Source organism: Paroedura picta, chromosome 11 (assembly GCF_049243985.1).
Source record: "Paroedura picta isolate Pp20150507F chromosome 11, Ppicta_v3.0, whole genome shotgun sequence".
NCBI lineage: Eukaryota > Metazoa > Chordata > Lepidosauria > Squamata > Gekkonidae > Paroedura > Paroedura picta.
In genome coordinates this window covers 8,045,497-8,071,761 of record NC_135379.1, presented here as the reverse complement: position 1 = coordinate 8,071,761, position 26,265 = coordinate 8,045,497, and the positions used below count along the sequence as shown (strand labels likewise).

Here is a 26,265-nt window from a genome sequence, read left to right as displayed (position 1 = left end):
TGCCTTTAAGTGCGGTTTTTGAAGATGGGTTAGCTTACTGATTTTGGAGCATGGAGGGGTTGACTCCATAAGAACATAAGAAGTCATGTTAGGTCATGCCAGTCCAACACTCTGTGTCACAGTGGCCTAATCCAGGTATCATCAGGAAGTTCATTAGTGGAGCCAGAAGTAGAACTCCATTAGTAGAACTCCAGAAGCCCCTCCAGTGTGGCTCCCCCAGGCACCAAGAATACAGATCATAACTGCCCCATTAATAGAGTTCCATCTGTCCCTTGTGGCTAATAGCTACCAATAGACCTCTGTTCCATGTTTATCCAAGTCTATGCTTGTAGCCACCACCACTGACGTACAATTCCCCTGAAGCCCGAGGGGGGGGGTAGTCTTTTGTTGAAGGACGTCGCCGCCTGAGCCGCAGTTCCACTTGCTTTCCCGCCGGCACCCTTGACTTCCTGCTGCCCGCTGGGGGGCACTGCCAGCAGCAGGTGCGCAGTGCCACGCCGAGGGGAGGCCCAGCCATGGCGGCCACTGGAGAGCACCAAAGGTGAGCCGGTGGCAGAGTGGCAGGGCAGCCCCCGAGGCAGAAGCTGGGGAGGAGGACGAGGAGGAGCCGCGGCCTGGTACTGACTGATCTAGGGACCGGGACCGGTCCCCGGACCGGGGGTTGGGGACCACTGCTATACAGAGCTTACCCTTTACGGAACAAGATGGATCAAATTTAAAAGGATAACTTTCTGCTGTGGGGTTAGATGAGGTGGTAGACGGGGTTTGCCCCATCCAAACAACCATGGCAACCTGGGCTGATCAAACATTCTTCAAAGGCTAGCCAATCCAATGCTTTAATGCCTTGCGGATAATAAGTAAACATAGCAACCAAGCCGCCGTTGTCGAGAAAACTCCAAATGGGCGCCCCAGTCTTATAGTCATGGTTTTATTCCCAAATACCTCTATACATTCATCATGGCTAGTATGCTGAAGTAAATATAAATCTGAATTAAATATAAATACAATGGATAGCCCTCCCGCCCCCCCTTTGGATATGAATTCATGAAGATTTGTTCTATTTTATATGTTCGGCAAAAATATTTTATATCTCAAGCTGAGCTTTAAAATATATATATATATATAAATACTATTTACAAAAATAAAGGGGGGAAATTGTGAAATTCTGTCTTTCGACCAAGCCCTCGTCAGTGTTTACCCAAAGGCGAATAAATACAACCTAGATGCAGGCTGCCGATCTCTGCCTATTCACAGAAAGGCAGAGCTCCAGATGCTACAAAGCTTGCTGCAAGAGCAGGTTGAGTTTCTCGGACTCCTCCGGCTGAGGGATGGCCCATTTCTTCTTCACGTACCAAATCTCTATGATTCCGGATTCTTTGGCGAGCGCAAGCCCTAGGAGGCCGTTGAGTTTTTCCGGCTCCCCCAGCACAGCCATAGTCAGAACCCTGAGGAAGAAGAAGAAGGAAGGAAGAAGAAAGAAGAAGAAGAAAGAAGAAGAAGGAAGAAGAAGGAAGAAGGAAGAAGGAAGAAGAAAGAAGAAAGAAGAAAGAAGAAAGAAGAAAGAAGAAAGAAGAAAGAAGAAAGAAGAAAGAAGAAAGAAGAAAGAAGAAGAAAGAAGAAGAAGAAGGAAGAAAGAAGAAGAAGAGCTTGGGTTTAACAGAGAGGTTGTGCTCCTCGTGGGAGTTTCTTCTCAGCAAGTGATTTCGAGTTACACAAGAGGAAGGGGTGGATGCCAGCATCTCTCTCATTCATTACCAGGGAAGATTTCATGAAGTAAGGTCTCTCTTGCAGGGCGACAGGAAAATGGATCCTTTATGTTCCCTTTTCAATCACTCCCCCCCTTCAGTCTAGATAAGCAGCAAAAAAATTAGGTCTACTGAACTGGGCTTCTGACTGATTGAAAGCAAATCCTCAGCTCATAATTAATTATTGGTCTGGTGGTAGGAAGGCCGTCAATTTACAGCCAATTTATGGCAATCCCATAGGGCAGGGGTAGTCAACCTGTGGTCCTCCAGATGTCCATGGACTACAATTCCCATGAGCCCCTGCCAGCGTTTGCTGGCAGGGGCTCATGGGAATTGCAGTCCATGGACATCTGGAGGACCACAGGTTGACTACCCCTGCCATAGGGTATTCAAGGCATAAGACACTCAGAGGAGGTTTGCTATTGCCTGCTTCTACGTAGCAACCCTGGACTTCCCTGGTCATCTCCCACCCAAGTACGAACCAGGACCAACTCCACTTAGCTTCAGAGATCTGATGAGATGAGGCTAGTCTGGGTCTACTTGCAGAAAATAAATAGGGTATTTCCTTTTTGACCCCACCAAAACAGAGCTCAACTGGCCTGCAACCATCCCCTTAGGGAGTAGCAAGGAAGCAGAAGAGATTTTATCGACAGGGGCTGCATTCAAAACACAATGCTCTGGACTTACTTATCTGCCTGGGTGGGTTGTCTGGCTACGGGAGACAAGTCGCTTTCCAGGAGGTCCCAAACGTAGACGACGGACGTCGCGTCCAAAACGAAAAAGACAGCTGGCCTGGTCAGAGCCCACTGGAGGGCGATCACCGGCTGGCCCGTCGTGCCGTTGCTCCACTGAATGAGCGGGCGCTCGGAACTCATGTGGTGCAATCTTATGCTCCCGTCTGAACAGCCCACCTGCAAGGACAATGTCACAAGCAAAACCCACAACAGTTTGTCAGTGCAAACATTTCTTGTAGTGATTAGGCACCCTGAAGAGGTCGTGAAATTTGTCACTTGCCTGCGGGACGTAACTATTTCCCACTGACAAGCAAATGAACGGCAAATTCCCAGTCCCGACACCACCCCTCCTGTTCACCTGCCACTGCCCCTGCGTTCAAGGAACAGTGCATGGAGGTTGCACAACAGACCCGAAAGATGAAACACTAACAGTTCTGACGGTGAAACACAGAAGGGCATCCTTACCAAAAAGAGTGGCTTTCCAAAAGGGGAGAAGTCCATTGCGTTGACTCGGGTGGATCTTGGTCCCCCGTGCTGTGGTTTGAACAACTTTGGAGGGGCTCTCAGTTCATGCCTTGTACCGTGACTCACAACAGCCTTCAAAATGAGAAAATAAGGTTTCTCGAATCATCTATGTAATATTAGAAGAAACGCATATTGAACACACACAAGGTGCTATTCGCTTTATACAAACATTAACCTCATGGTAATTTTTATCTAGACCTCCAACAGCATACATTTAAAGATGCCACTATCCAAAAGTTACACAGATCTACCAGTGACAACAATTAGGAACAAAAACGAGACAACAGAGAAGTGAATTTTACTTACGACATCTGTGCCAACTATGAAATGATTAGGATTAGAAGGCAGAAACTTAATATTCAGTAGCTGGGATGTCCCCAGTGACGTGGTGTCTTTTGGCGAACAGCTGAAACAGAAGAGGAGTTGTTTTTTAGGCGCTGCTTTTAACTACCCAAGGAGTCTCTCTTTTAACTACCCAAGTGGCTCTCAATCGCTTTCCCTACCTTGCCCCATAACAGATACCCTGTGACGTAAGTGGGGGTGAGAGAGCACCGAGAGAACTGTTCTGCAAAAACAGCTCTATTGGAACTATGACTAATGGAGAATCAAACCACCTCTCCAGATTACATTCCACTGCTCTGAACTACTAAAATTCTGCCCTTATTTTTTAATATATACATAAAAATATTTCTTTTTTAAATTCACATCTAGAAGAAGCATATCATTTTTTTTACCTGCACTTCAGTTGAATGGTAGAGCTATGAACCAGCTTTACTTTCCCCCCAGGAATTAGGCCTACAAATAATAAATGGAGAATGAAGTATAATAAAATCGTATATTCATTTAGGTTGAGTGGACGGATATCTCAGGTGACAAAAAAATAACATATAGAATCATAGAATCATAGAGTTGGAAGGGGCCATACAGGGCATCTAGTCCAACCCCCTGCTCAACGCAGGATCAGCCCAGAGCATCCTAAAGCATCCAAGAAAAGTGTGTATCCAACCTTTGCTTGAAGACTGCCAGTGAATAGGAAATACCCTATTTATCGATTCAAGATATCAGGTATGTCCACCAAGTACATTTGATAGGCAGAGGATAGCATCTCAATACCTGGAATGACTTCATGAAATAATTCTTTAACGCTTCATGTAAATATTGCATGAAACTCCACTGTTCATCCCAAGATTATCCAGAATGGTTGCTTCCAACCCAGGCCTATACCACCCCCACCCCCGCAACGATTGCTGACAATGTGCCTCTGCCAGGGAGCAACCCTAAGCAAGTCTATTCAGAAGTGAAGCACATTATATTCGATGACACTCGAGCATGAACTCTCTCTAGAAGCCGAAATGACTAAGCTGAGGCTAATCAGACTTTGGCCCTATTATGAGGCAGCAGGAAAAGAGATGAGATAAATTGACTCAAGTCATGGAAACCATGCTCCTCAGTTTACAAAACCTGAGCAAGGACACTTGGAAGGTCATTAATTCATGGGGTTGCAATAAGTTGGAAGCGACCAGATTGTAGCTAATGCACACAGGCACACAAAGCAAAGGAAGTTTATTTTTTAAGGACTGCTGCCTCGATGTCCTAATTTTTTCCTCCCTCCTCTTTAAAGACCATCTGCTTCCCCAATAAGCTTTGACTTACCTAAATCTCTTTGTGAGCCAGCCAAATCCTCTTTTTGAAGTTCAACCACCACCTGGAAAACGGTAAGAATTAACACACTCAAAGCTCAAAGCTATCGCTGCAGGTATTCTGTAAAAGGCATCTACTGCAACTTTTCAAGCCGTTTCATGACGCAGCAGCTAAAACCTGTATGCCTTTGGCTCTTACTCCTTATCGGCTGTAAATTTTGCTTCACAGCTATGCTCCTAAAGGATATCCTGGTTTTCTTCTCCACTGTGTTGCGGGCTGTAGACATGCTCACCTGGCTACCAGGCAGATTATTCTTTTTCTCAAAGAAATACCTTTTAATCTGACACTATTGACAGTAGAAAAGAACAAGAGACCTGTTGCACCATAAAGACTAACAACATTTGTGGCAGGGGAGGAGCTTCCGTGAGTCACTGCTCACTTCTTCACATACCTTTTAATCTCACAATCTTGACACCAATTCATTGAGCAGGGTGGGAGCTTTCATGAGTCACTGCTCATCTCCTCAGCTATCTGAAGACGACTGCAGTGACACATGAAAGTTCCTCCCCTGCCACAAATTTTTGTTAGTCTTTAAGGAGCTCCTGGACTCTTGCTGGTATCTGAAGATGACATCGGTGACTCATGAAAGCACATCCCCTCCCACAAATTTTGTTAGTCTTTATGCTGCCACTGGATTCTTGCTCTTTTCTACTGCTACAGGCAGACTGACACGGCTACTCTGACAAACAAAAGCAACTGGAGAAAACTAGCATTAAAACCGTCTTCGCTTTCTGCCATTAGAGTGGTATCATCTGCATAATACCACTCCAATGGCAGAAAGCGAAGAGGGTTTTAACGTTAGTTTTCTCCAGTTGCTTTTGTTTGTCACAGAAGCCGTGTCAGTCTGCCTGTAGCAGCAGAAAGGAGGACAGGCAGGCCTGGAGGTTCATTGTCCATGGGGCTGCAATGGGTCGGAAATGACTTCGCACCTAACAACAACAACAAAAACGTTAAAACATCAGAAATTAAAACACTAAAACCCAGTTAAAAGTCACTTCATGCTTCTAGCCAGCAGGGCATATCTTCTTTTTCCCAGCCCAGGCTGCTCCTCCAAAGCCCTCCAGAGTAACTCTGTTTTACAGCTTCACAGGTAATACAAGAGAGAAAGAACACCACAACTCCTTCTAGGACGCTGCCCCAGAGGCAGAAGGCAGCCCGTGGAACTGAAAAAAACATTTTGCCATTAAGTCACTTATGGGGACTCCTGGTGGGGTTTTCACAGCAAGAGACACGCAGAAGTGGTTTGCCATCGACTGCCTCTTCATGATGACCCTGGACTTCCCTGGTGGTCTCCCAGCCAAATACTGACCAGGCCCGACCCTGCTTATCTTCTTAGATCAGACGAGATTGGGCAAGCATGAGCTATCCGGGTCAGGGCACTGGAAACACACAGAAGTGAAATTTCCAAATGATACCGGCATGATGATAAATAAACAAAGCTCGCTTCTAGCTATGCACTAGCAACAGCCAACAGATGCTCATGTCAATGGCATGCCATAGAGCAGGGGTAGTCAACCTGTGGTCCTCCAGATGTCCATGGACTACAATTCCCAGGAGCCCCTGCCAGCATTTGCTGGCAGGGGCTCACGGGAATTGCAGTCCATGGACATCTGGAGGACCACAGGTTGACTACCCCCGCCATAGAGTGCTCACGCTAGCCAGAGATGTAGTCAGTCTGAAATTTCCAGGTGACCAGATTATTTTAAGCATTTGCACAGCGCTTCTCTCATGAGGTGGGGAATTGCAGTTGCCCAGCAACTACCGCGCTTTGTGGAGAAAACATCTGAATCACGTGCAGTAAATGACTCTGGAAAGGACCCTACTCACCCACAGATGGAGGGTCCCGTTTTCGTCCATGGAGGCGATCTGAAAGGAAAGCCCTAGCATTTCTATAAGGGAAAAGAAGAACTCATTCATTATGTGTTGGATTCTCTGACCTATGGCCACAAGGGTTGCTTGTGGACACAGATCCTCCCCCCTTGCAGTCTCCTAAATTCTGTGAAAATCTGATTCTTTAAGTAGTGGGAACCCAGTGAACACGATGGGAATGGGGAAAAGTGAGAGGCACTGCTGTAAAAAGGGGGAAAGCAAGTAACTCCCCCCCCCCATTCTTCTGCCAGTGTTGCCCTATTCCCCCATGCGAGTTCTCGTGATTCTGAGCAACGGCTTTTAGGAGATTTTGGAGGAGGGCGGTGTTGCCAGGAGCTGCAGGCACCTACCACTTGGGAGTTGATACGCAACCCCCTCAAAGCTTCCATGCCTCAGTTAGTTTAAACCGACTTGGGAGATGGGTGGGAGGGGGTGGGGTAAGAATAAGGTAAAAGTATCCCCTGTGCAAGCACCGGATCATGTCTGACCCTTGGGGTGACACCCTGTAGCGTTTTCTTGGCATACTCAATATGGGGTGGTTTGCCAGTGCCTTCCCCAGTCATTACCGTTTACCCCCCCAGCAAGCTGGGTACTCATTTTACCGACCTCGGAAGGATGGAAGGCTGAGTCAACCTTGAGCTGACTGCTGGGATCGAACTCCCAGCCTCATGGGCAGACAGCTTCAGACAGCATGTCGCTGCCTTACCACTCCGCGCCACAAGAGGGGGTAAGAATAGAGAGACTGAAATAAATAGGAGGGAATGGAAAGAAACCCGGAGTGGGGGATTAGCAGACAAAGGTAGGCAGATGGAAATAAAGAGGGGAAGGGTGCAGGGGAGGAAGAAAATATGAAGAAAGGACAGGAAAATATGGGTGGGTGGATGCCTGGGAGAAAAAGAAGCACTGAAAAGGCTGTAGGACTTTCAAGAGAAGGAAAGAGGTAAAGTGGACATAGCACAGGAGTGAGATACCCCCCCGCAAGTTCTTATGGGAGGTCTGCTGGTTCTTATCTAAATCTGTCCTCTAAGTCTGAGATGTACTCAATGGCCCATGGCCATGCAAGGATTTAACTCTAAATGCTGAGACAAAAGAATTCATGTCACCTTCCCTGATCAAATGCCATAAAGCCAATTCACAGACCAAAATAAACAAACAGTGAAAGTGGTTGTCTGGAATTGCCCAGTAATATCTGGAGATACAACCAGTCTATCTGAATAACATTTGCTGAGCAGACGACATACCTTCCTGAGAAGAGAGATAGGAAAGCCCACAGTTTTGTTCCTTGAAGACCATTGTTGAGACAGGTTCGATTGCCAGTATGGGACACATGTGGCTTACTGACATGAAGATCCCATCTAGGATTTAAAAACAAGCAAAACACTGAAGGCTCCTCCTTGCGCTTCCACCACCTCCCAGAGCAGCCAAGACACCTTGAGTAACAGCCAGCCAGCTAGTGGCTGCAAAGGGCAGAAACCACGGGTCAATTCAATTTTTCCCATTTTGAATGTTATTCTGAAAACACTCCAAGTGGAAAACTTAGTGAATTGATGTGCTGATCAATAAATTAGGTTGTTACTATGAAGGACCCTCAATGGTACTGCAGATTCCACCCCCGTGCCTGGCATTTCCAGCTCCAAGCAAAAAAAAAGGGGGGGGGGATGTTCATTTTTTAAAAAAATCTACATTTATTTGGCCAGGTTGGCCCACCCCCTCCCAACATGGCAAATGATAGGCCTGGAGAGGTTTGGGAAGGGGAGGGGTCCCAGTCATCTAAACCAAGGCTCCTCACACTTCTGTGGGGTGTGGGAGGGAGACATGGCCGGCTTGAAGACTGAAAAATATTTCAGCAGTACCTCCACAGTCAAATGTTCAAAAAGTCTGGATGATGGCACATGTAATTTGCAGGAACAACAAGAAAAAAAAAACCCTAGCTGAACTGAAGTTACTTTAGATCTACATACTATGTTTGTTCATGTATATTTGGCCACCCTGACTGTGCATTGACAATATAAATCAAGGCCCACGAACAAACCTGTAGAAAACGTTGGTGATCGAAATGCCCAGTCTGTCTCATTGATGTTGATACAGTGATGGATCCTGGAGTCTTCTCTGAGATCCCATACCAGCACCGAACCATCTACCGTTCCAGCAAACACTAAAGTAGCTTTACTGGGACTGAAGCAGCAACATTTTACCTGTGCAGTGACACAGAACACAGTAGGGTCACAGTTTAGAATGGGAGCTGGTTCTGCTGCATGAGACACCTTTCCTCCAAGGCCACCTTTGCCCTCCGATTGGGTTTGCTTTGTGTATGTGGCTCCCATAGTGTTATTTTGTGGCAGCCATGTCGTGGTTGTGCCCATCGCCCTGTGCCAGAATTCCAAAGGTGCCCACAGACTCAAAAAAGGTTGGGGACCCCCGCTCTACAGCATTCTGGACTTCCATACCATCCATAAAGGTCAACCTGCAAGCATTCAATGCACTGCAAGATGTTGCCTTTCCCAATAACCCTGGTGGATCAAGATCGCTTTGATAAAACTACGATGGAAAGCAATCCTTCTTTTCCTTGTAATACAGTACAGGGGCAGGAGACGTGATGTTGTTTGCGCACCCTGTTTGTAATAGATACGGCACACAGTGCAATGATGGGCCAATATAAGTCTACATTCAGGATTCAGGCAACCTTTAAATGTGGGGACTCCAGCTAGAAAACCAAAAAGCTTTACAGACGATTTGACAATATTAAGGTTCGATGGGAGCAGAGTAGTGTGGTGCTTAAAGTGCCGGACTCTTGCGCAGGGAGACTAGCTTTCTAGGTGAGCTTGGGACAAATACTCTCAGCTATCCCTCAGGAAAGTCGTAACACTAAAATGAAAGGTGGAAGGACCACGTACACCACCTTGAGGTCCCTGGAGGAAGGACAAGATAAAAATGTGGGTTTCTGAAAGAGATTCAAGAAAAAGATTCTGCATACATTGGATATTGCACTTTCGATGAGCTTTAGTAGTAGATTTTCTTGTTCCGCACAGGAAAATCCAACTGTAAGAGCACACTGGAAGTATATTATCCAATGTGTGTGGAAGACTCAGCTGCAATACTCTGGGGCTTTCCCACAAGTAATATTGAGAAGAGGATTTTATTATTGAAATTTTTATTGAAATTTTTTTCTGGAAGCAGACCAAACGGTAGTACTGACCGCCAAAGGGTAAAATCCCATATTATGGCAGGGGTGGATCTGGGATGTTGAAGGTGCGCTTTCAGTTAGAGAAACTGAATTCTCAACACCTGAATTCTCAAAAAAAAAAACCTGAATTCTCAAACTAAATTCTCAAAAAGGTGCGTTGCTAGAACATTTAGGAGCTACTGTTGTAGTGGTGCAATGTCATTAAAGCCATACCTGTGATCCACAAAATAAAATTTTCTGAGGATTTGAAGGCTGCCAGAAATTCCACACACAGATGATGTACTTTCGGTCCAAGTGTAGATCACTTGCCTCCTCTGGTAAGTCATGTACAGAAAGCAGCGTCTGCCTCTGAGCTTGTGAAATGTGTAAACAGGAAACTTTTCGACCTAAGAAAGCATGAAGGGGGAAGAGGGGTACAAATTATAGGCTGCAACCCTAATCCATGTCATCTCTAGGCAACTTCCAAGGTAATCTCCATACTGATGGCTGAGATTAATTTGCTATCAAAGTGTTGTCGGTAAAAGTTTCATGCTGCTGACTGGGGAGAGAAACCAATTTGCTGCGACAGAAGCTGTCAAGGTCAAAATCTATTTAGGTTATGCAAAGCCACGAGGAAGGCCTGGGTAGGTTAACTGGAGGAGAGCAAAAAGACTTGGTGGGGTGATATAGGGTCCAGACAAGCAAGCATTGGCAATTGTCTGCCTTTTAAAAGGTTGGCTGCTGGATCCATCCTCTAGGCCAGGCTCTCTCAACCAGAGCTCCGTGAAACCCTGAGGTTTCTTGACAGCCCGGGAAGGGTTTCCCGAATGGGTGGGAGTTAATTAATTTTTAATATATTTTTAACATTTGTTGAGCTTTTATTGGGTGATATGACCATAAATGCCTCTTGTGGCGCAGAGTGGTGAGGCAGTGACATGCTGTTTGAAGCTCTGACCATGAGGCTGGGAGTTCAATCCCAGCAGCCGGCTCAAGGTTGACTCAGCCTTCCATCCTTCCGAGGTCGGTAAAATGAGTACCCAGCTTGCTGGGGGGTAAACGGTAATGACTGGGGAAGGCACTGGCAAACCACCCCGTATTGAGTCTGCCATGAAAACGCTGGAGGGCGTCACCCCAAGGGTCAGGCACGACTCGGTGCTTGGACAGGGGATACCTTTACCTTTACCTTATGACCATAAATGGTCATGTCAACCTGCCCCCCCTCCTAATGACTAATGATAGGCCTGGAGGGGTGGGAACGGGAGGGCCCCAGGGTGGGCATATACACAGCAATACTTCACAACCATATTCTGCACGTTTGTAACACTTCAGGGGTTTCTCAAAGCCCAAAGAATGTTTCAGGGGTTTCTCAATGGTAAAAGGGTTGAGAAAGTCTGCTCTATAGATCGGTTCCAATTGTGCTTTGAACATAGAGGATTTGGTTGTTGTTGTTTTGCTTAGCTTGACACTTCTCAACACTAACAAAATGAGGGTGGTTGAAAGCGTATTAGAGAAACTGAGGGAGTCACACGTGAAGCATGCATGGTTAGTTCACAAGGCAAGACTTGTGCCCCTGGATGAGTGCAAATCTTGAGAAATGACCAGATGTGTATCTTTAACCAAGCGCATGGGCAGAACTCTACAAGAGCTGTGGATGGACCAAAGGAACAATGTGACGCTGTAAGAATTGCCTTGGGGGAATCGAGTTGAGCTGAGTAATCAAATGCCTCCAAAAGATCAAACACAAGGCAAGAACGTGATGCTCTTCCCTGGTTGCTTGTCCCCAGTCAGGATTCAGTTATACTTCCCTCTAAACATGGGGATTTTCGCTATGCAATGTATCAATATATTCACTTTTACTCTGAGCAATGATCTAACCTCATGCAACCCCCCCCCCCAAAAAAAAAAAAAAAACAAGACTTTCCAAAATGAAGGGGAAAGTCTCTTACCTTGCAGGAAAGGCAGATTGGTATTTAACTGGAAGCATTTATCGCTAATAGACATGCTGGTCTGTCGTGATCTTAGATTCCGTCTGGGCTGTGTTGCGACCTGATCTTCCTCAAGCAAAACGGCAACCACCTTTACAAAATAATTATTTACAGGAATGAAATAAACTGTTCCTTTTCCCTTCAGCTGGGAGAAACCTGGGCTTTCAAAATATGTGACTCCTGTTTCAAAGGCTGGGCTGTGCGGTCTACAGTAGAACAATTAGATTAGATTCCAGTCTCACCTTTAGAGATAACAAGATTTTCAGGGTATAAACTTTCACGAATCAATGCTCTCAATCTGATGAAGGGAGCTTTGACACTCAAAAGCTGATGCCCTCAAAATCTTGTTGGTCTCTTTAGCTGCTACTGAATTCAAGAAGAAAGAAGAAAGAAGAAAAAAGAAGAAGAAGAAGAATTGGTTCTTATATGCCACTTTCTCTACCTAAAGGAATCTCAAAGTGGCTTACAATTGCCTTCCCTTTCCTCTCCCCACAACAGACACCCTGTGAGGTGGGTGAGGCTGAGAGAGCCCTGATATTACTGCCCGGTCAGAACAGCTTTATCAGTGCTGTGGCGAGCTGGCTGCATGTGGGGGAGCGCAGAATCGAACCCGAACAAGGGAATGGGGGCAGAAACCTGTGCTGCTTTAACTGAACAGGAAGACCTGGGGGTTTTGTACCCCACTTTTCACTACCCAAAGGAGTCTCAGAGGCTTACAATCACCTTCCTCTCTTCACATCAGACACCCTGTGAGATAGGTGGAGCTGAGAGTTCTAAGAGAACTCTGTGGTCCCAAAGGTACCCAGCTGGCTGCCTTGTGGACAAGTGGGGAATCAAATCCGGTTTCCCAGATTAGAGGACACTGCTCTTAACCACTACACCAAGCTGGCTCTCAGGCGGGAGTGTATTCTTTCCCTGTTACCGTAAAGGCATGAAGGAAAAACCGATTGTGCAAAGAGACTCCAGTGCAATTTATGTCTGCATTAGACCTTTCCTTGGCTAATTAGAGGATGATCTCCAAGAGGCAGAAAGTATACACACATACAACCATTCTGTCGCTAAAATATACATATAAAAATAATATATGTAGCTCCATGATATACCTGACAGGCAGAGCGCAGGAAACTTGCCAGTCTTTGGGAATCGATCTTTGGCGTAAGGACAGATACATCGCTGCTGCTCTTTGGACCTGAAATGAGACAGGAATTTGCAAATGGGGACCAAAGTACCATAACAAACCGCACAAAAAGCTCCACGAGCCGCTTGCACTGAAAACTGCTTGAGAAAGGAGGGGCAGAGTGAAGTGTTATCTTTTTAACCTTCTCTGAAGTACACTGTCTTAGCATATCTGTAGACAACAAGCCTACACAAGTCTACTCAGAAGCCAATCCAATTCTATTCAATGGGATTTACTTGTAGGAAAGTGTTCTTAGCATTGCAGCCATCGCAGATCTAATTCTGGATCAAATCATAGAGCAGGGCTAGTCAAACTGCGGCCCTCCAGATGACCATGGACTACAATTCCCATGAGCCCCTGCCAGCTGGCAGGGGCTCATGGGAATTGTAGTCCATAGTCATCTGGAGGGCCGCAGTTTGACTACCCCTGCCATAGAGTGTGCAACAACAAATGAAGCTAGAGACTGAGAGAGCAGATTTCTCAACAGCTCTGAAGGAAGTCCCAGATTTGCACAAAACCCAGAATTTCCCCCCCTAATATCTGGGAAATTAAAACTCCCCCAAATGATAGAGACATTATAGCTACTTTTATGAGCTTTCAGGTGCCGTTTCCGGAGGCTGCTAGGCAATTGCAACAATACCGTTACGCCTTCCAAGAGTTACTCACTGTAACTGGTTTATGGATTGGCCACAGGCCATTTTAAACAGATGAAATATAATACACAAAAAATCTCATAAAGTCATAAAAGACTTAAACGGTATCAAATACATTTGCTACATCATAGTATACAATATGACATTAGAACCTTAGGTCTAGTTACACAATTTGGACCTTATTTTCCTGGCGGCGTGCAGGCATAATTGCGCACGCATAATTATCTGACAATTAAAAAAAAAAAAGACTTCCAGTGTTTGAGAGAGCCAAAGTGGTAGGGAGTTCTCTTTTAATAAACTCGCCCCTGGGTTCATCACCGAGGGGCCCCACTTATATATAACTAATTCTGATCACCTCCACACACAATGGCAGTTTCTCCGGGATGCTGTGTCCATTTTTCTTGCGTCTCTATTTCTTCAGTCTGAACATCTCTTTCGAGATTATCCTCATTCCACTGAACATAAGCCTGAAATCAAAAGATTAAGTTACTTGTGAGTTTTGCTGGCTTCAAACATTTGCAGCTGCGCTCCACTTGGATACACAAACCTACTCTACCCCGAGCTACTCTGCAAGCCACACAACACACTCAATTTTATTGTTACATTGGTTTACGATTTAACAATAATATTTCTTTTTGCTACCGATGTTGGGAACAAAATATTGGAATATGGCTCCCAACAACCTGACCCAAATATTTGCACAATTTGAAGGGGGCGAAAAATTGTTTAGAATCAAGCAGATTAATCTTGACCTGATTTGACTGAGTTCTATGGAAACTTGGATGTCTGAACTACGACTGTGTTTCCCCCAGGATCATAGTGTAGGAGACGTACAATCCATTACGCCTGGTGAGATTTATTAGGCATCTGCCTTTTCAGCTGTAGATAACACTGATGACAAAAAGCACTAGAACTGACAAACAGCCTTTTGTATTCTGTCCTCTGCAGCATCGATTCCACTTTCTTCCCCCATAGAAAAATCACTTAAAAGGAAATTAACATGAGCCTCGAGATCACTAGTGCTGGCAGGGGCTCCTGGGAATTGTAGTCCATGGACATCTGAAGGGCCGCAGTTTGACTACCCCTGGTCTACACCAATGCAAGCAATCAGGCTAACTATGTTAGACTCCTTAAGGCAGGGGTAGTCAAACTGCGGCCCTCCAGATGTCCATGGACTACAATTCCCAGGAGCCCCTGCCAGCATTGGCTGGCAGGAGCTCCTGGGAATTGTAGTCCATGGACATCTGGAGGGCCGCAGTTTGACTACCCCTGCCTTAACGCCTAGCTCCTTACCTGCTTGGTGTTTATCTTCCCAAAGTTCCGGATGTACATGTCATATTCGTTCACTGGAGGCAAATCCAACAAACAGAAGCTGACCGAAAAGTCGAGGTCGATAAGGCGAAGCACTTCGAGACTGCGTTTCCTTGAAAAAATTATAAGAAAGTAAAACGCCAATCAGCAGAAATTATACCCACACTGGGATTTGATCCTGCGCTCTTTGTATGCATTCATGAGGAGAAGGAAGTGAAAGTCATTATATTGTCTGCAGCTGGGAAACCCTGGTTGCTCCTGTGCCCTTGACAGTATGTTACTGAAATTGAGGGCTATTTCACACCTTATACAGGAGCAAACTGGGTTTGCTCCCCACCAAGAGAGCACAATTAACAGAGAGCTGTGCGATACACATTTGCAGGTGCGCAATTGCCACATTCACACTGGACAAATTTAATTGCATCCTGAAAACAACTTAGACATACGCCTGAAAATGTGACGAATGCTGCAGTTCAACTTATGTTATGAAGATACAATCCCAAATACCTAATATACTGAAAAGAAGGGAGAAAATGAACAATGGAACTGGTTTTCCAGGTTCTTTTTGCTAGGAAGACCCCTCTGAGAAATATTTAGGGACAAGATCACAGGAAGATGCTCAGGTGAGCTAGGAAGAAAATCCCCCTGCTCCAAAGTAGTGATCATATGATAGCCTGATAGTGTACTCGAAATGGCTTAGTCAAGGCTGAAAACGATCAGTTTTTCCAAGAGTAACTAAGAGAGTTTTGTCCAGTGCTAAAGAGAAGCAGACCCTGACCTGGATGGCCCAGCCTAGCCTGATCTCATCAGATCCCAAAAGCTAAGCAGGGTCAGTTTGTTAGTAGTTGGAAGGAAGACAGCCAACAAGCTCCAGGGTTGCTACACAGAGGCTGGCAATCACAAGCCACCACTGCCTCTTGCCTTGAAAGCCATTAAGTTGGCTGTGACCTGTTGTCTCTTTCCATCGTCAGACCAAAATAAATGCAAGAAAGTAGTGATGCGATACAGTTTAGCAGGAAAAAGACAATTTGAGTATAATTAGGCAAATGCTCCTGTATCATGGAGAGTCAAGGCTGTGAGCTCTTGATCTCCTTTTTCACAGCCTTGACTCTCCATGATACAGGAGCGTTTGCCTAATTATACTAAAATATTAACAAGGACGGACTCACTGCCACTGACGAAAGATTGAAAACGGAAAACAAATCTAGAGACCGTTCTGGCAGAGTCGAAGCCTGAATAAATAACATAAGAGACTCTTTATCTTTTCAAGCTTTATGAAGCCACTGGATAGATTCTGTTTCTCTCTTGTCACTCTGTCTGTAGCAGCAGAAAGGTGCAAGAGTCCAGAAGCAACTTAAAAACTAACAAAATTTCTGGCAGCTTTTGTGAGTCACTGCTCACTTCTTCAGATACCATGGAACTGGACAGGAAGAATTTGTTTCTTCTTCTCTCAGTACTAGAATTCAGGGTCAGCCATGAGTGGCAGACAGTCCTTTACATCAGGGGTAGTCAACCTGTAGTCCTCCAGATGTCCGTGGACTACAATTCCCATGCGCCCCTGCCAGCAAACGTAGTCCATGAACATCTGGAAATGTAGTCCATGAACATCTGGAGGACCACAGGTTGACTACCCCTGCTTTACATAATGTATGGAATTCATAGAACTCCTTATGCAAAATATAGTAGCATTTATTGGCTTAGATGTCTTTGAAAGGGGGTGGCATACATCCATGGAGGGCAGCTCTATCAGTGGCTGTTAACCATGATACTTAAAGGTAACTTCCGAATTCAGAAGCACTATAGCACTAGTAGACAGTACAGGACAACTATTGCCTTCATATTAAGAGCAGTCATGTTGGATCAGACCAATGGTCCATAGAGTCCTGTAGGCTGTTTCACACAATGGTCAACCAAATGTCTCAGAAAGTCCCCAGCCCACCAGTAATTTCATGTCTTGGATGTGGGCTTCCTGGAAGCATCTGGCTGGCCATTGTTGGTGGCTAGATGCTAGACTAGAATGACTTCTGATCTAATAGTGGGTTGTCCTTGCATTCCTATATTATATAAACTGAGAGTGTCTAAAATGATCATACCAGTCTATGTCCCATGCCTTGCAAGATGCCCCCTGAAAATGGCCAGAATGTCTCTTCTCTGGCATCTCTGCAGAAAACTGCGATTCTAGAGTCATGCAAATACATCTCTACTCTTACTGGATGTTGCATTCAATCAATTTATGCCTAGCACACACAGATTCCACATAAAAACACTTTTATTGCACTTTGTTAGATGTACAGTACAAAAATTTTTAAATGTTACGTGCAAAACAACCGTGCAACAGATACATGCAGTGAGTCTATTGTAATACCACATACTTCTGCTCACTGGCAACCTTTCTGATACTTTGCCGCTGTTTGGCGATTTGGAAATCAATGAACTTTCCAGAAACAGGACTTCTCCTGGGTGAATCTTGTCTTTCTGTTGGAGAAGAAGAAAAGTTATCGACAAAGGAAAACAGGAAATTGTAATGTACATATCATAAATGTATTATGTGAAAATAACTCTTGTTAACTTCAGTGGAACTTCATTCCACCTTTGCATAATAACTTGCAAACCAATTTAAAGGGGCAAAACCAGCAACACCTGAGATGGAAGGTGCGAGACCATGTTTGAACCTTTGTGTGTGTCAAAAATCCCTTCATATGTAAAAGGAGCAAGGCAGAGAAAGGTTTTGGCCTATTGGTTCCTTATATGATAGTATTCTACAAGTATGAATTTTTGATGTGAGAAAGCCTTCAAATACAGGATACCATTCCTGCAGACTGAATAACAGCTATAATACAATTAAAGAAGATAAAGAATGCAAATGGGAAAGAACTGCCAGTAAGGACCCCAAAAACCCTTTTAAAAGCCTGTAGGGGATGCCCTGGTAAGATCTAGATAACTACAATGAACTCCACACGGGCCTCCCTTGAAGATAGTCTTGAAGCCATAGCTGGTACAGAGTACTGCTGCAAGAACGTTGACTGCAGTGGGTCTTACAGAGTGTAGTCCTCCAGTCCATACTGGATCCCAATTTCTGGGCCCAATCCAAGTTACTGACATTGACCTCTAAAGACTTATATAGACCAGGGTGATCATTCTTTACAGATTGCCTGCTCTCAAATGAACCAACTTATCCATTCCAGTCATCTTTGGTGGCCTTACTCCAAGGGTCCCCACCATCCAAGGCTAAATGAGCAGCAACCCAGAAAGGGTCTCCCCCCAGTCATGACACCGAAACTTTGGAACTTCTTGCCCAGGAGATTCATCTATATCCCTCCATCGTTGTCATCTGCCAGCAGGTGAAGACATGTTTGTTTTGTTTGTCGTTCCCTCACTAACTCTTATGATCCCTCCTCCCTGTCTATGTGTTTTATGCTTTTGTGTGTTTTATTTAACTTTCCTAAAGGTTTTACACATATTTGTATTGTAAACATTTAACACCTGAAATGTTTCTGCGATCTGGAGTCTGCTGTCTTGAGGGTCCTATCTGGGTGAAAAAGGCAGCATGGGAATGCTTTCAACAAACAATGGAAGTGCCTCTTCACATACCCGTTCCCAGTTCTTTTTCACACTCCTTTGGAATAAATTCATTCTTCCTTTGCTCTGGGTGGAAGGTCTGGACTCTTTCGTTTTCCGCATTGATCGCTTTCTGGATCTCTTCTATTTCTGAGTTCTTGATTACGGGAGCCTTCCGTACGTTTTCTCCTGACCCTTGTTCTTCCTCTTCTCGCTCCCCATTCCCCTGACCCTTGACATCGACATCATCCTCATCCATGTCGTCAAAATCATCTTCATAATCCTTCGATAAGAACAAGAGCAATTACTTCTTTCGAAGAATGAATTAGCACCTCAATCCAGCATGGCCCCTCAGATGTTGCCCTACAAAGGCAAGTCAGCAATCGCTAATGCACTGCCAGTTCTGCACCTGCAGATCCTCTTTGCCTTCCAGTTATTATTATAATATTATTATTATTATTAATTGAATTTCTATAATGCCCTCCCGGAAACAGGCTCAGGGCGGTGTACATCATACAATTAATAACAAAATCACTAAAACAATAATGGCATTATAAAACATTTCATAGCATCTATAGCCAGTAGCAGCATCGATTATAAGTTGTTGTTGTTATTATTGTTGTTATTATATCCCAGAAGTGCTGATTTCATGACTAAAAACTAAATCGCCTGAGGTGGCAACCATCTCTTACAGGTATTCGTTTCTTCTGCTCAAAACCAGCAGCGTTCTCTTGACAGGTGGTATGTAGTGGTGGCATCTGCCATTGTGTACATACCGATTTCATAAACGGCTCTGAGAGCACAGATTAAAATTCCTCTATTCTCATCCCTTCTGGATCAGCGGCATTCATTTCATCCCTCTGACCTCTTGAAACATTGCCTGCTTACACTCACCTCGAAGTCTTCCTCGTAGTTCACTGAATAATTATCATAATCTGCATCAGAGCTAGAGGGATTAGCGATGTCCTTTATCAGTTCCTAGCAAGGAAGATGCAACGGGAGAATTAAACGGTTATGTAACCGTGCAACTCAAAACATTAATGGATTTTATTTCCCAAGAGACCTTATTTGGCTGTTCTGGGCTCTTAGATAAATGGCATTCGGATTCAATCCTATAAAACACAAAGCAAATCTATCCCCCTCATCTCCCCCCTTCCCCAGCAGCCCCCTACGATCCCTGAAAAGCTCAAGATGGAGGGGGCGGTTGAGGGAAAGTTGGGGACAAAATGCCTTTGAGGCATAAGGGGCTACAGTATTTTTGTATTTTCACTTCATTTATACCCCACCTTTCTTCCCCACTGGGGGAGCCAAAGTGATTTACACTCCTTTTCCCCCCAACATTCATGAGAGATAGGGTTAGGCGGAGAGTCTGTGCCTGGCCCAAGGTCATCTGGAGAGCTTCAGTGCCTGGTCCGAGACTGACACTCTAAACACGACATCTATTCCAGAAGGAGAATCAGGAAAATCATTCCCAGCATCCCAGAGGCAATTTGCACATTCAGAAAGGGTGGCAATCAGCTGGTGAGAAGCCTGCAGCATGTGCTGATGGCTACTGCGTTGCCAAGAATCCACAAACTGGTCCTGGGCTCATTAGGTGACCACTGACTTCTACTAGACATCTGGCAAGCCCAAACCCCCCAGAGTAAAAAACTTCTGACGGTAAGGTAACTCAATAATAATTATACGTTATATAAACTGCATAATTTTCAAGAATTAGTTGTTTATTCACTTTTGTGCATCACATGGCTCCAGACTTACATGCCAAAATTAAAGTTCTGATCAGTCACGTAGATCAGGGGTAGTCAACCTGGGGTCCTCCAGATGTTCATGGACTGCAATTCCCATGAGCCCCTGCCAGCAAACGCTGGCAGGAGCTCATGGGAATTGTAGTCCATGGACATCTGGAGGACCCCAGGTTGACTACCCCTGACGTAGATGCTTTAAGGATGACTGTGCATTAATCCACAACAACTGATTTACAACTGATCCTTTAATATGTGAAACTACTTATGCCTTTGTAGCACCTGAGCTTTGAGCAATGGACTAAAGTTGTGAGAGACAGAAACAGGCACAAACCAGCAAAATGCGGTACGGTTTGTAGTTTGTTGTGTGCCTGATTCATGAACTACAAAGCATCATGAACTTTTAGCCACCAAACGGACCACTTACGATGGTGGTAGAACACCCCCCCCCCCTTGAATGCTATAGACACGAATCTCTCAGAGGATACCTGGCTGACCTCTACCTGCCCTTCACGTTTGGTGATGATTGGATATATGGAATCTGAGTTATAGCCACCGAACAAGGTGCCCCCAGTAAAGTGCTTTCTGGGGAAATGGCAGACATGGGTTCAGGAGTGGAGTTTTGGTTTGTTTGTTTGTTTGAATGATGGTTAGTTTCAGTTACATTTAATCTATTTTCAAATAGTTCACTCTGTCTTAAATATGGCAGGGAAAATTACTTCAATAGCTATTTGTAATATTTTTAACATAATCCTGTATGGTCAACCATTTTGCTTTAAGTAAATGTGTCCAGGACGGGGGGGGGGGGTGGAGGCAGCAAGAAGTCATGCTTTATAGGTGGAAATCTTTCTGCCCGCAGAATTGCTCTTGCTTTATGGGTGGATATTTTGCCCATGGAAATGCTCTGCTAGACTCAAGCCAATGTCAGAAAGGAAACGCAATGCTGAACTTTGAAATTAATAGAGACTAAAAGCCCTTAATTATGGCCAGATCATGGCTCATGTTAGTACTTCAATTTTCTCTTATTCTACGGCCTTGTTTTTTCTTTTGTGTTTTTTCAATCCCCATAACATAAAGGTGTTCCAGTATCAACAAAATAAAACTGTCTCACTTCTTGTCTTGTATCTTCTTTTTCACTCTTGGGCTGGTTATTCATTTTTTCTTTTGAACTCCTATAAGAGAAATATATATATACACATATATATATTCGCAAGAAAGCCCATTGCAACCAGGAATGCAATGGGTGCTAGGACCCAGGGGACACCAGCAGGCCCAGATCTCTCTCTCGCTCTCCCCCCCTCGTGGCAGGAGCCATAGCAGGTAATCAGGGGTCATTTGCAGTTTGACTTTGCTGGCTGCACCCTGATTGGCCCTATTCCATCTCGGACAACCAGGACACTCTCCACCCCCAGAGCTGTTTCACAAATATCAAGAGGAACAATGAATTAATGGATGGATGGATGGATGGATGGAGGGAGGGAGGGAGGGAGGGAGGGAGGGAGGGAGGGAGGAAGGACCCACCTGGAAGACTGATTAAGTCTGGGACCAACTGCATGTCAAGCAGATTGTCTGCCACACAGCCACAACCCCCCACCCCTCCCGCTGGACTATCAAATCAAAATGAGAGAGGCAGGAAGTAATCCCCTGCAATGGTGGTGTTTCAATGAGTACTATGAAAGGATAAGTATGAACTCTGTCTTTGCAGCTCTGGACAGTGAAAACACATTCCTAAATAATAAAGCATTTAAAAGCAACGTACCTTTCATGTAGGTGGTCAGTTTCATCTTCATGCCTTGAGCTTTTCCTTTGGCTTTTGTGTTCGCTGTGCTGAAAAATAATTTTTATGATTACAAAGACTCAATATCTTCTTGGCTGGAGGAAGCAAACAAAGGGGTCTCCTTGTATCAATATTTACCACAGATGTCTTCCTCTTCAGGGGGAAAAAAGGTTATCTATTTAAATAAGTTTACCCTCCCTGGTAAACGTTCCAGAGGTGGCACAGAAAACATAATGGTAACAGCAACATAATTAAATTCCAATTCTAGCTGAGAATGAGCACAAAAGCATAATAGCAATGACGGCAGCACTAGAAGAAAGGCATTAACCACAAATCAACAAAACCAGACATAATAAAGGACTAGGGAAATAAAATATACCTTCACCAAGCTCCAGAGGAGGTGGCCGTCGGGAGTATAAAGAGAAGGGATACCAGAAATAAATGGGCCACAGGCTGCTAGCTTAAGAACACTTTCCTGGGAGGAAGCCCTCCTGAATAAAAAGGGACTTATTTCTGAATAGGGCTGTTTAAAATGATTCCTACAGCCGTTCACTCTCTTTCTGAGTCTGGTTGCACATGGTGCAGGAGACCCGAAGATGGTCTCAACCAATTATGATGAGCAACAATACAGCACTTGCTCTGAAGGCAAAACAACCCTCAGCCCTGAAAGCTCTAGTGCAAGGAACAAGCAGTTCCAGTTCTCTCTGAGCTCTCTCAGCCCCACCTACCTCACAAAGTGCCTGTTCTGGGGAGAGGAGGGTAAGCCTCTTTGAGACTCCTTAAGGTAAAGAAAAGCAAGGTATAAAAAAACACCTCTTCTGAGCCCATACAGCAAACACAGCAGTAGAATTGTGCTGACCAACGTTACATCTGACTTGGAAATGCAGAGTCTGTATGCTAGTCTAGGTACAAAGAACTCTGATGGATGGGAAAGGGAGGAAAAACAGCTACAAATCGATTCCTGCAAAGAAGGCAAAATTACCAGAAAATGCCAACGTGGAATGCAAGGGAAAACAGGAGTATGTTAATTATTTCAATTAGATTTATCCCCGATTTGGCCAGTAGTAAACTTTACAGGAATGTTGTAAGGATAAAATGGGCTCAAGCAACATACGTTATACCAAGTCCAACAGAGCAGGAATGGGGTATGAACATGATGAACAAGTTTTTAAAAAATCAATCAGGGCTTATACCGACCTCATCAAAATATACAACATCATTTAATCTCTGGGGGGAAAAGTCATGTCATAATCTTTTACTCAAGCCAGTCTCTTGCTATTCTCATCTGAGTAAGGGTAGGCCTGTAATGAACTGCTTCTTCTCCAAAATTGTTAGGTGCGAAGTCGTATCCAACCCATTGCGACCCCATGGACAATGATCCTCCAGGCCTACCTGTCCTCTACCATTCCCCGGAGTCCATTTAAGTTTGCACCTACTGCTTCAGTGACTCCATCCAGCCACCTATTCTCTGTCATCCCCTTCTTCTTTTGCCCTCAATGACTCCAAGCATTAGACTCCAGGGCAAAATGGTACAGTTCCTGAATCAACCTTTTCCTAGGCAATGCTACGGATCTAAAGACAAACCTTGTGGTCTCTCTTTATTTCACCGTCTTCTTTCTGCCGCCTTTCGCTGCTCTCTCTGTGACGTCTGTCTTCACGGAGAAGTTGCTCCTTATATCTCCTGAGCGCATGGCCCTCTTCCCCATCATCATCCCGGAGGCTTCTTTCTCTCACATACATCTCTTTTCCTTCCAGCCCTGAGTGTTCCCGTTCTCTCTTCTCTCTGTGCCTTCTCCTCCTGTCTTTGTCAGATTCTTGTTCCTTGTGAGACCTGTGCCTGTGTTCACGCTCTTCATCTCGGTGTTTTGAAATCTCAACCTTGTAGTTCTTGGCCTCCTCGTTCTGCTAAAGAAGTGGTTTTAAGCACGACAGAAAAAATCTGGGTCAAGAAGACAGCAAGGCCTCTGATCAGAAACAGTAACCTTGAACCCACCTCACCCAACTACTGGGCTGGGCAAGCTCTCTAACCTGGTCATTCTAATTCTCCCTTTCAACACTGCAAACCCAGCTCATGGCAGCAAATGAGCTTTTTCCACAATACTCCTTAGATGAATTATTTTAAAGGAATTCTAAGCTCTTCTTTCTTTGGACAATTGACTATCAGTCTGAAGCACACTCTGTCCTCACTTGATGTGGGGAGCCGGCTTGGTGTTTCATTTTTATCTTATGTTGCTGCGTAGTGTCCTGATATTCCTTCCCTTACCTTTCTCTCCGAATGCCTTCTCTCTCTTTCTTCATCTCTTGCTTTCAAAGGATCTAAAATATATTCACATCAATAAAATTAATAAAGCTTTCTTGATATACACTACACAGGTGTATCCTTAGTGATTCTGGTAAAGGTAAAGGTATCCCCTGTGCAAGCACCGGGTCATGTCTGACCCTTGGGGTGACGCCCTCTAGCGTTTTCATGGCAGACTCAATACGGGGTGGTTTGCCAGTGCCTTCCCCAGTCATTACCGTTTACCCCTCAGCAAGCTGGGTACTCATTTTACCGACCTCGGAAGGATGGAAGGCTGAGTCAACCTTGAGCCGGCTGCTGGGATTGAACTCCCAGCCTCATGGGCAGAGCTTCAGACTGCATGTCTGCTGCATTACCACTCTGTGCCACAAGAGGCTCAGTGATTCTGGAGTGATGGACAAAAGCAAAAAAACTATGCTATTTTATTCCCAACAAATCTACTCTGAATAAGAATAAAGTTCATAATTTTCACAATGCCTGCCTCTTTAAATTTTACATTTTGACTTTACCTGATTTCCTATCATTTAATTTGTTATTATTTTATTATTTATTCATTTTATTATGTCCCTCCAATTGCCAGCTCGGGGCAGTTTACAACATAATAGATACATTAAAGTAGCGATCCCCAACCTGTGGGCCGCGGATCACATGTGGTCCGTCGACTAACTGGAGGTGGGCCGCAAAGGACGCCTCCCCCCCGGCCCTTTACTTCATCCACAATCCGGCAGGCGCACATGGGACTATCTGCTTGTTGCAGAGAAACAAGCTTAGGGTTCCCATTGATTTGTCATTGTCATGAGTTAAAATTTCCATGAAAATAAAATGTTCCTTATGTGGCGTGTCTGTATCCCACTTTTATACCCCACTTTTCCCTTTTCTGAAAAGAGTTGCAAAGTGGCTTACAAACACCTTTCCCTTCTTCTCCCCACAACAGACACCCTGTGAGGTAGGTGGGGCTGAGAAAGTTCTATGAGAACTGCTCTGCAAGAACAGCCCTAAGAGAACTGTGACCCAGCTGGCTGCATGTGGGGGAGTGGGGAATAAAACCCAGTTTTCCAAATTAGAGTCCGCCACGCTTAACCACTTCACTATGCTGGTAGTAGACAACAGTAGAGTTTAAGGACACCCCTGCCTATTGAATTTGCCATCTAGTTACAGGCAGATTGTCTTCAAAAAGCAGAAGATGGGCAGGGGGAAACCTAGGCACAGAGTAGACTCTAACCAAGTTTGCTGAAAAGAGCCAAGCAACATGACAATCAAGGTGCTAGCTTATTTTAGGAAGGTAATTCCAAAATGCATACAGGGCACAAATCAGCCCACCTGGATAATCCTTGCTGCCTCGTCTTCGATGGTGTTCTTTATGCCTTTCCCCATAAATCTCTGTTGTATTTTGCATATATGCCTGATTAGGATCATCTTTCCTGTGCTTCTTCTCCCTTTCTCTTCCACTCTGTTGCTCTCCGCCTTTCCCAGCGCTATGCTTGTCTTCTTTGGCATGTCTATCGTGCGTCGCCTTTGCCTTTTCTCTCTCCCGCTCTCTGGGATGATCTTTTTCCCTTCCTTTCTCTGTCCGTTCCTCTCTGTGTCTTTCACTTGATTTAAACCTTGCTTTTTCTCCTGTTTTTTCTTTGGATTTTACTCTGTCCTTGTCTTGTTCTTTGTAGAAAGAACTTTTGTGGTCATCAGCGTCATGGCCTTCTCTGTCTCGCAGTTTTCTCTCTCGATGCCTCTTGTCGTCAGACTGACTATCTGACAAGGATCCCTGTACAAACAAAACCAGGAAGAATAATCGCCAGTTTTTGTATACTGCTTTGCATCCTCCATGTTTTACACATTATTATTACTTCTTAAATTTATATTCTGCCTTGCCTTGAGTGACTCATGGCTGAGAACCCCAACCAATGGAAGATCTATATCTCACAACAGTTTAACAATACATTCCAATATTGGCATTGCTGCTGTGGTTTATGGGGGGGGGGCTTTCCCCCACCCATTCTCCAAAGAACTAAGGACCGTGTAAACGGTC

The 26,265-nt window shown here is 44.7% G+C and overlaps 1 protein-coding gene across 4 annotated transcripts in view; it reads right to left on the bottom strand.

Moving 5' to 3' along the window:
- Positions 1–1,038: 1,038 nt before the first annotated feature.
- The window catches only part of DYNC2I1 (dynein 2 intermediate chain 1), a 29,047-nt gene continuing 3,820 nt past the window's right edge, over positions 1,039–26,265 (bottom strand). For 2 of the 4 annotated variants that reach the window (XM_077303174.1, XM_077303177.1), the window contains exons 3-24: positions 25,560–26,001; positions 24,204–24,256; positions 23,525–23,845; positions 21,923–21,990; positions 21,275–21,335; positions 19,316–19,399; positions 18,455–18,704; positions 17,236–17,338; positions 14,846–14,975; positions 13,908–14,019; positions 12,826–12,911; positions 11,684–11,813; positions 9,972–10,144; positions 8,607–8,769; positions 7,816–7,929; positions 6,533–6,594; positions 4,658–4,709; positions 3,739–3,799; positions 3,311–3,410; positions 2,945–3,076; positions 2,433–2,656; positions 1,040–1,445 (exon numbers count right to left, since the gene is read on the bottom strand). In XM_077303174.1, the coding sequence (XP_077159289.1) occupies positions 1,274–1,445; positions 2,433–2,656; positions 2,945–3,076; positions 3,311–3,410; positions 3,739–3,799; positions 4,658–4,709; positions 6,533–6,594; positions 7,816–7,929; positions 8,607–8,769; positions 9,972–10,144; positions 11,684–11,813; positions 12,826–12,911; positions 13,908–14,019; positions 14,846–14,975; positions 17,236–17,338; positions 18,455–18,704; positions 19,316–19,399; positions 21,275–21,335; positions 21,923–21,990; positions 23,525–23,845; positions 24,204–24,256; positions 25,560–26,001 (3,093 nt within the window). In that variant the 3' untranslated portion in view covers positions 1,040–1,273. Of the gene's footprint in view, positions 1,446–2,432; positions 2,657–2,944; positions 3,077–3,310; positions 3,411–3,738; positions 3,800–4,657; positions 4,710–6,532; positions 6,595–7,815; positions 7,930–8,606; positions 8,770–9,971; positions 10,145–11,683; positions 11,814–12,825; positions 12,912–13,907; positions 14,020–14,845; positions 14,976–17,235; positions 17,339–18,454; positions 18,705–19,315; positions 19,400–21,274; positions 21,336–21,922; positions 21,991–23,524; positions 23,846–24,203; positions 24,257–25,559; positions 26,002–26,265 lie in introns of all 4 variants that reach the window. The other 2 variants (XM_077303176.1, XM_077303178.1) reach the window with 2 other exon arrangements.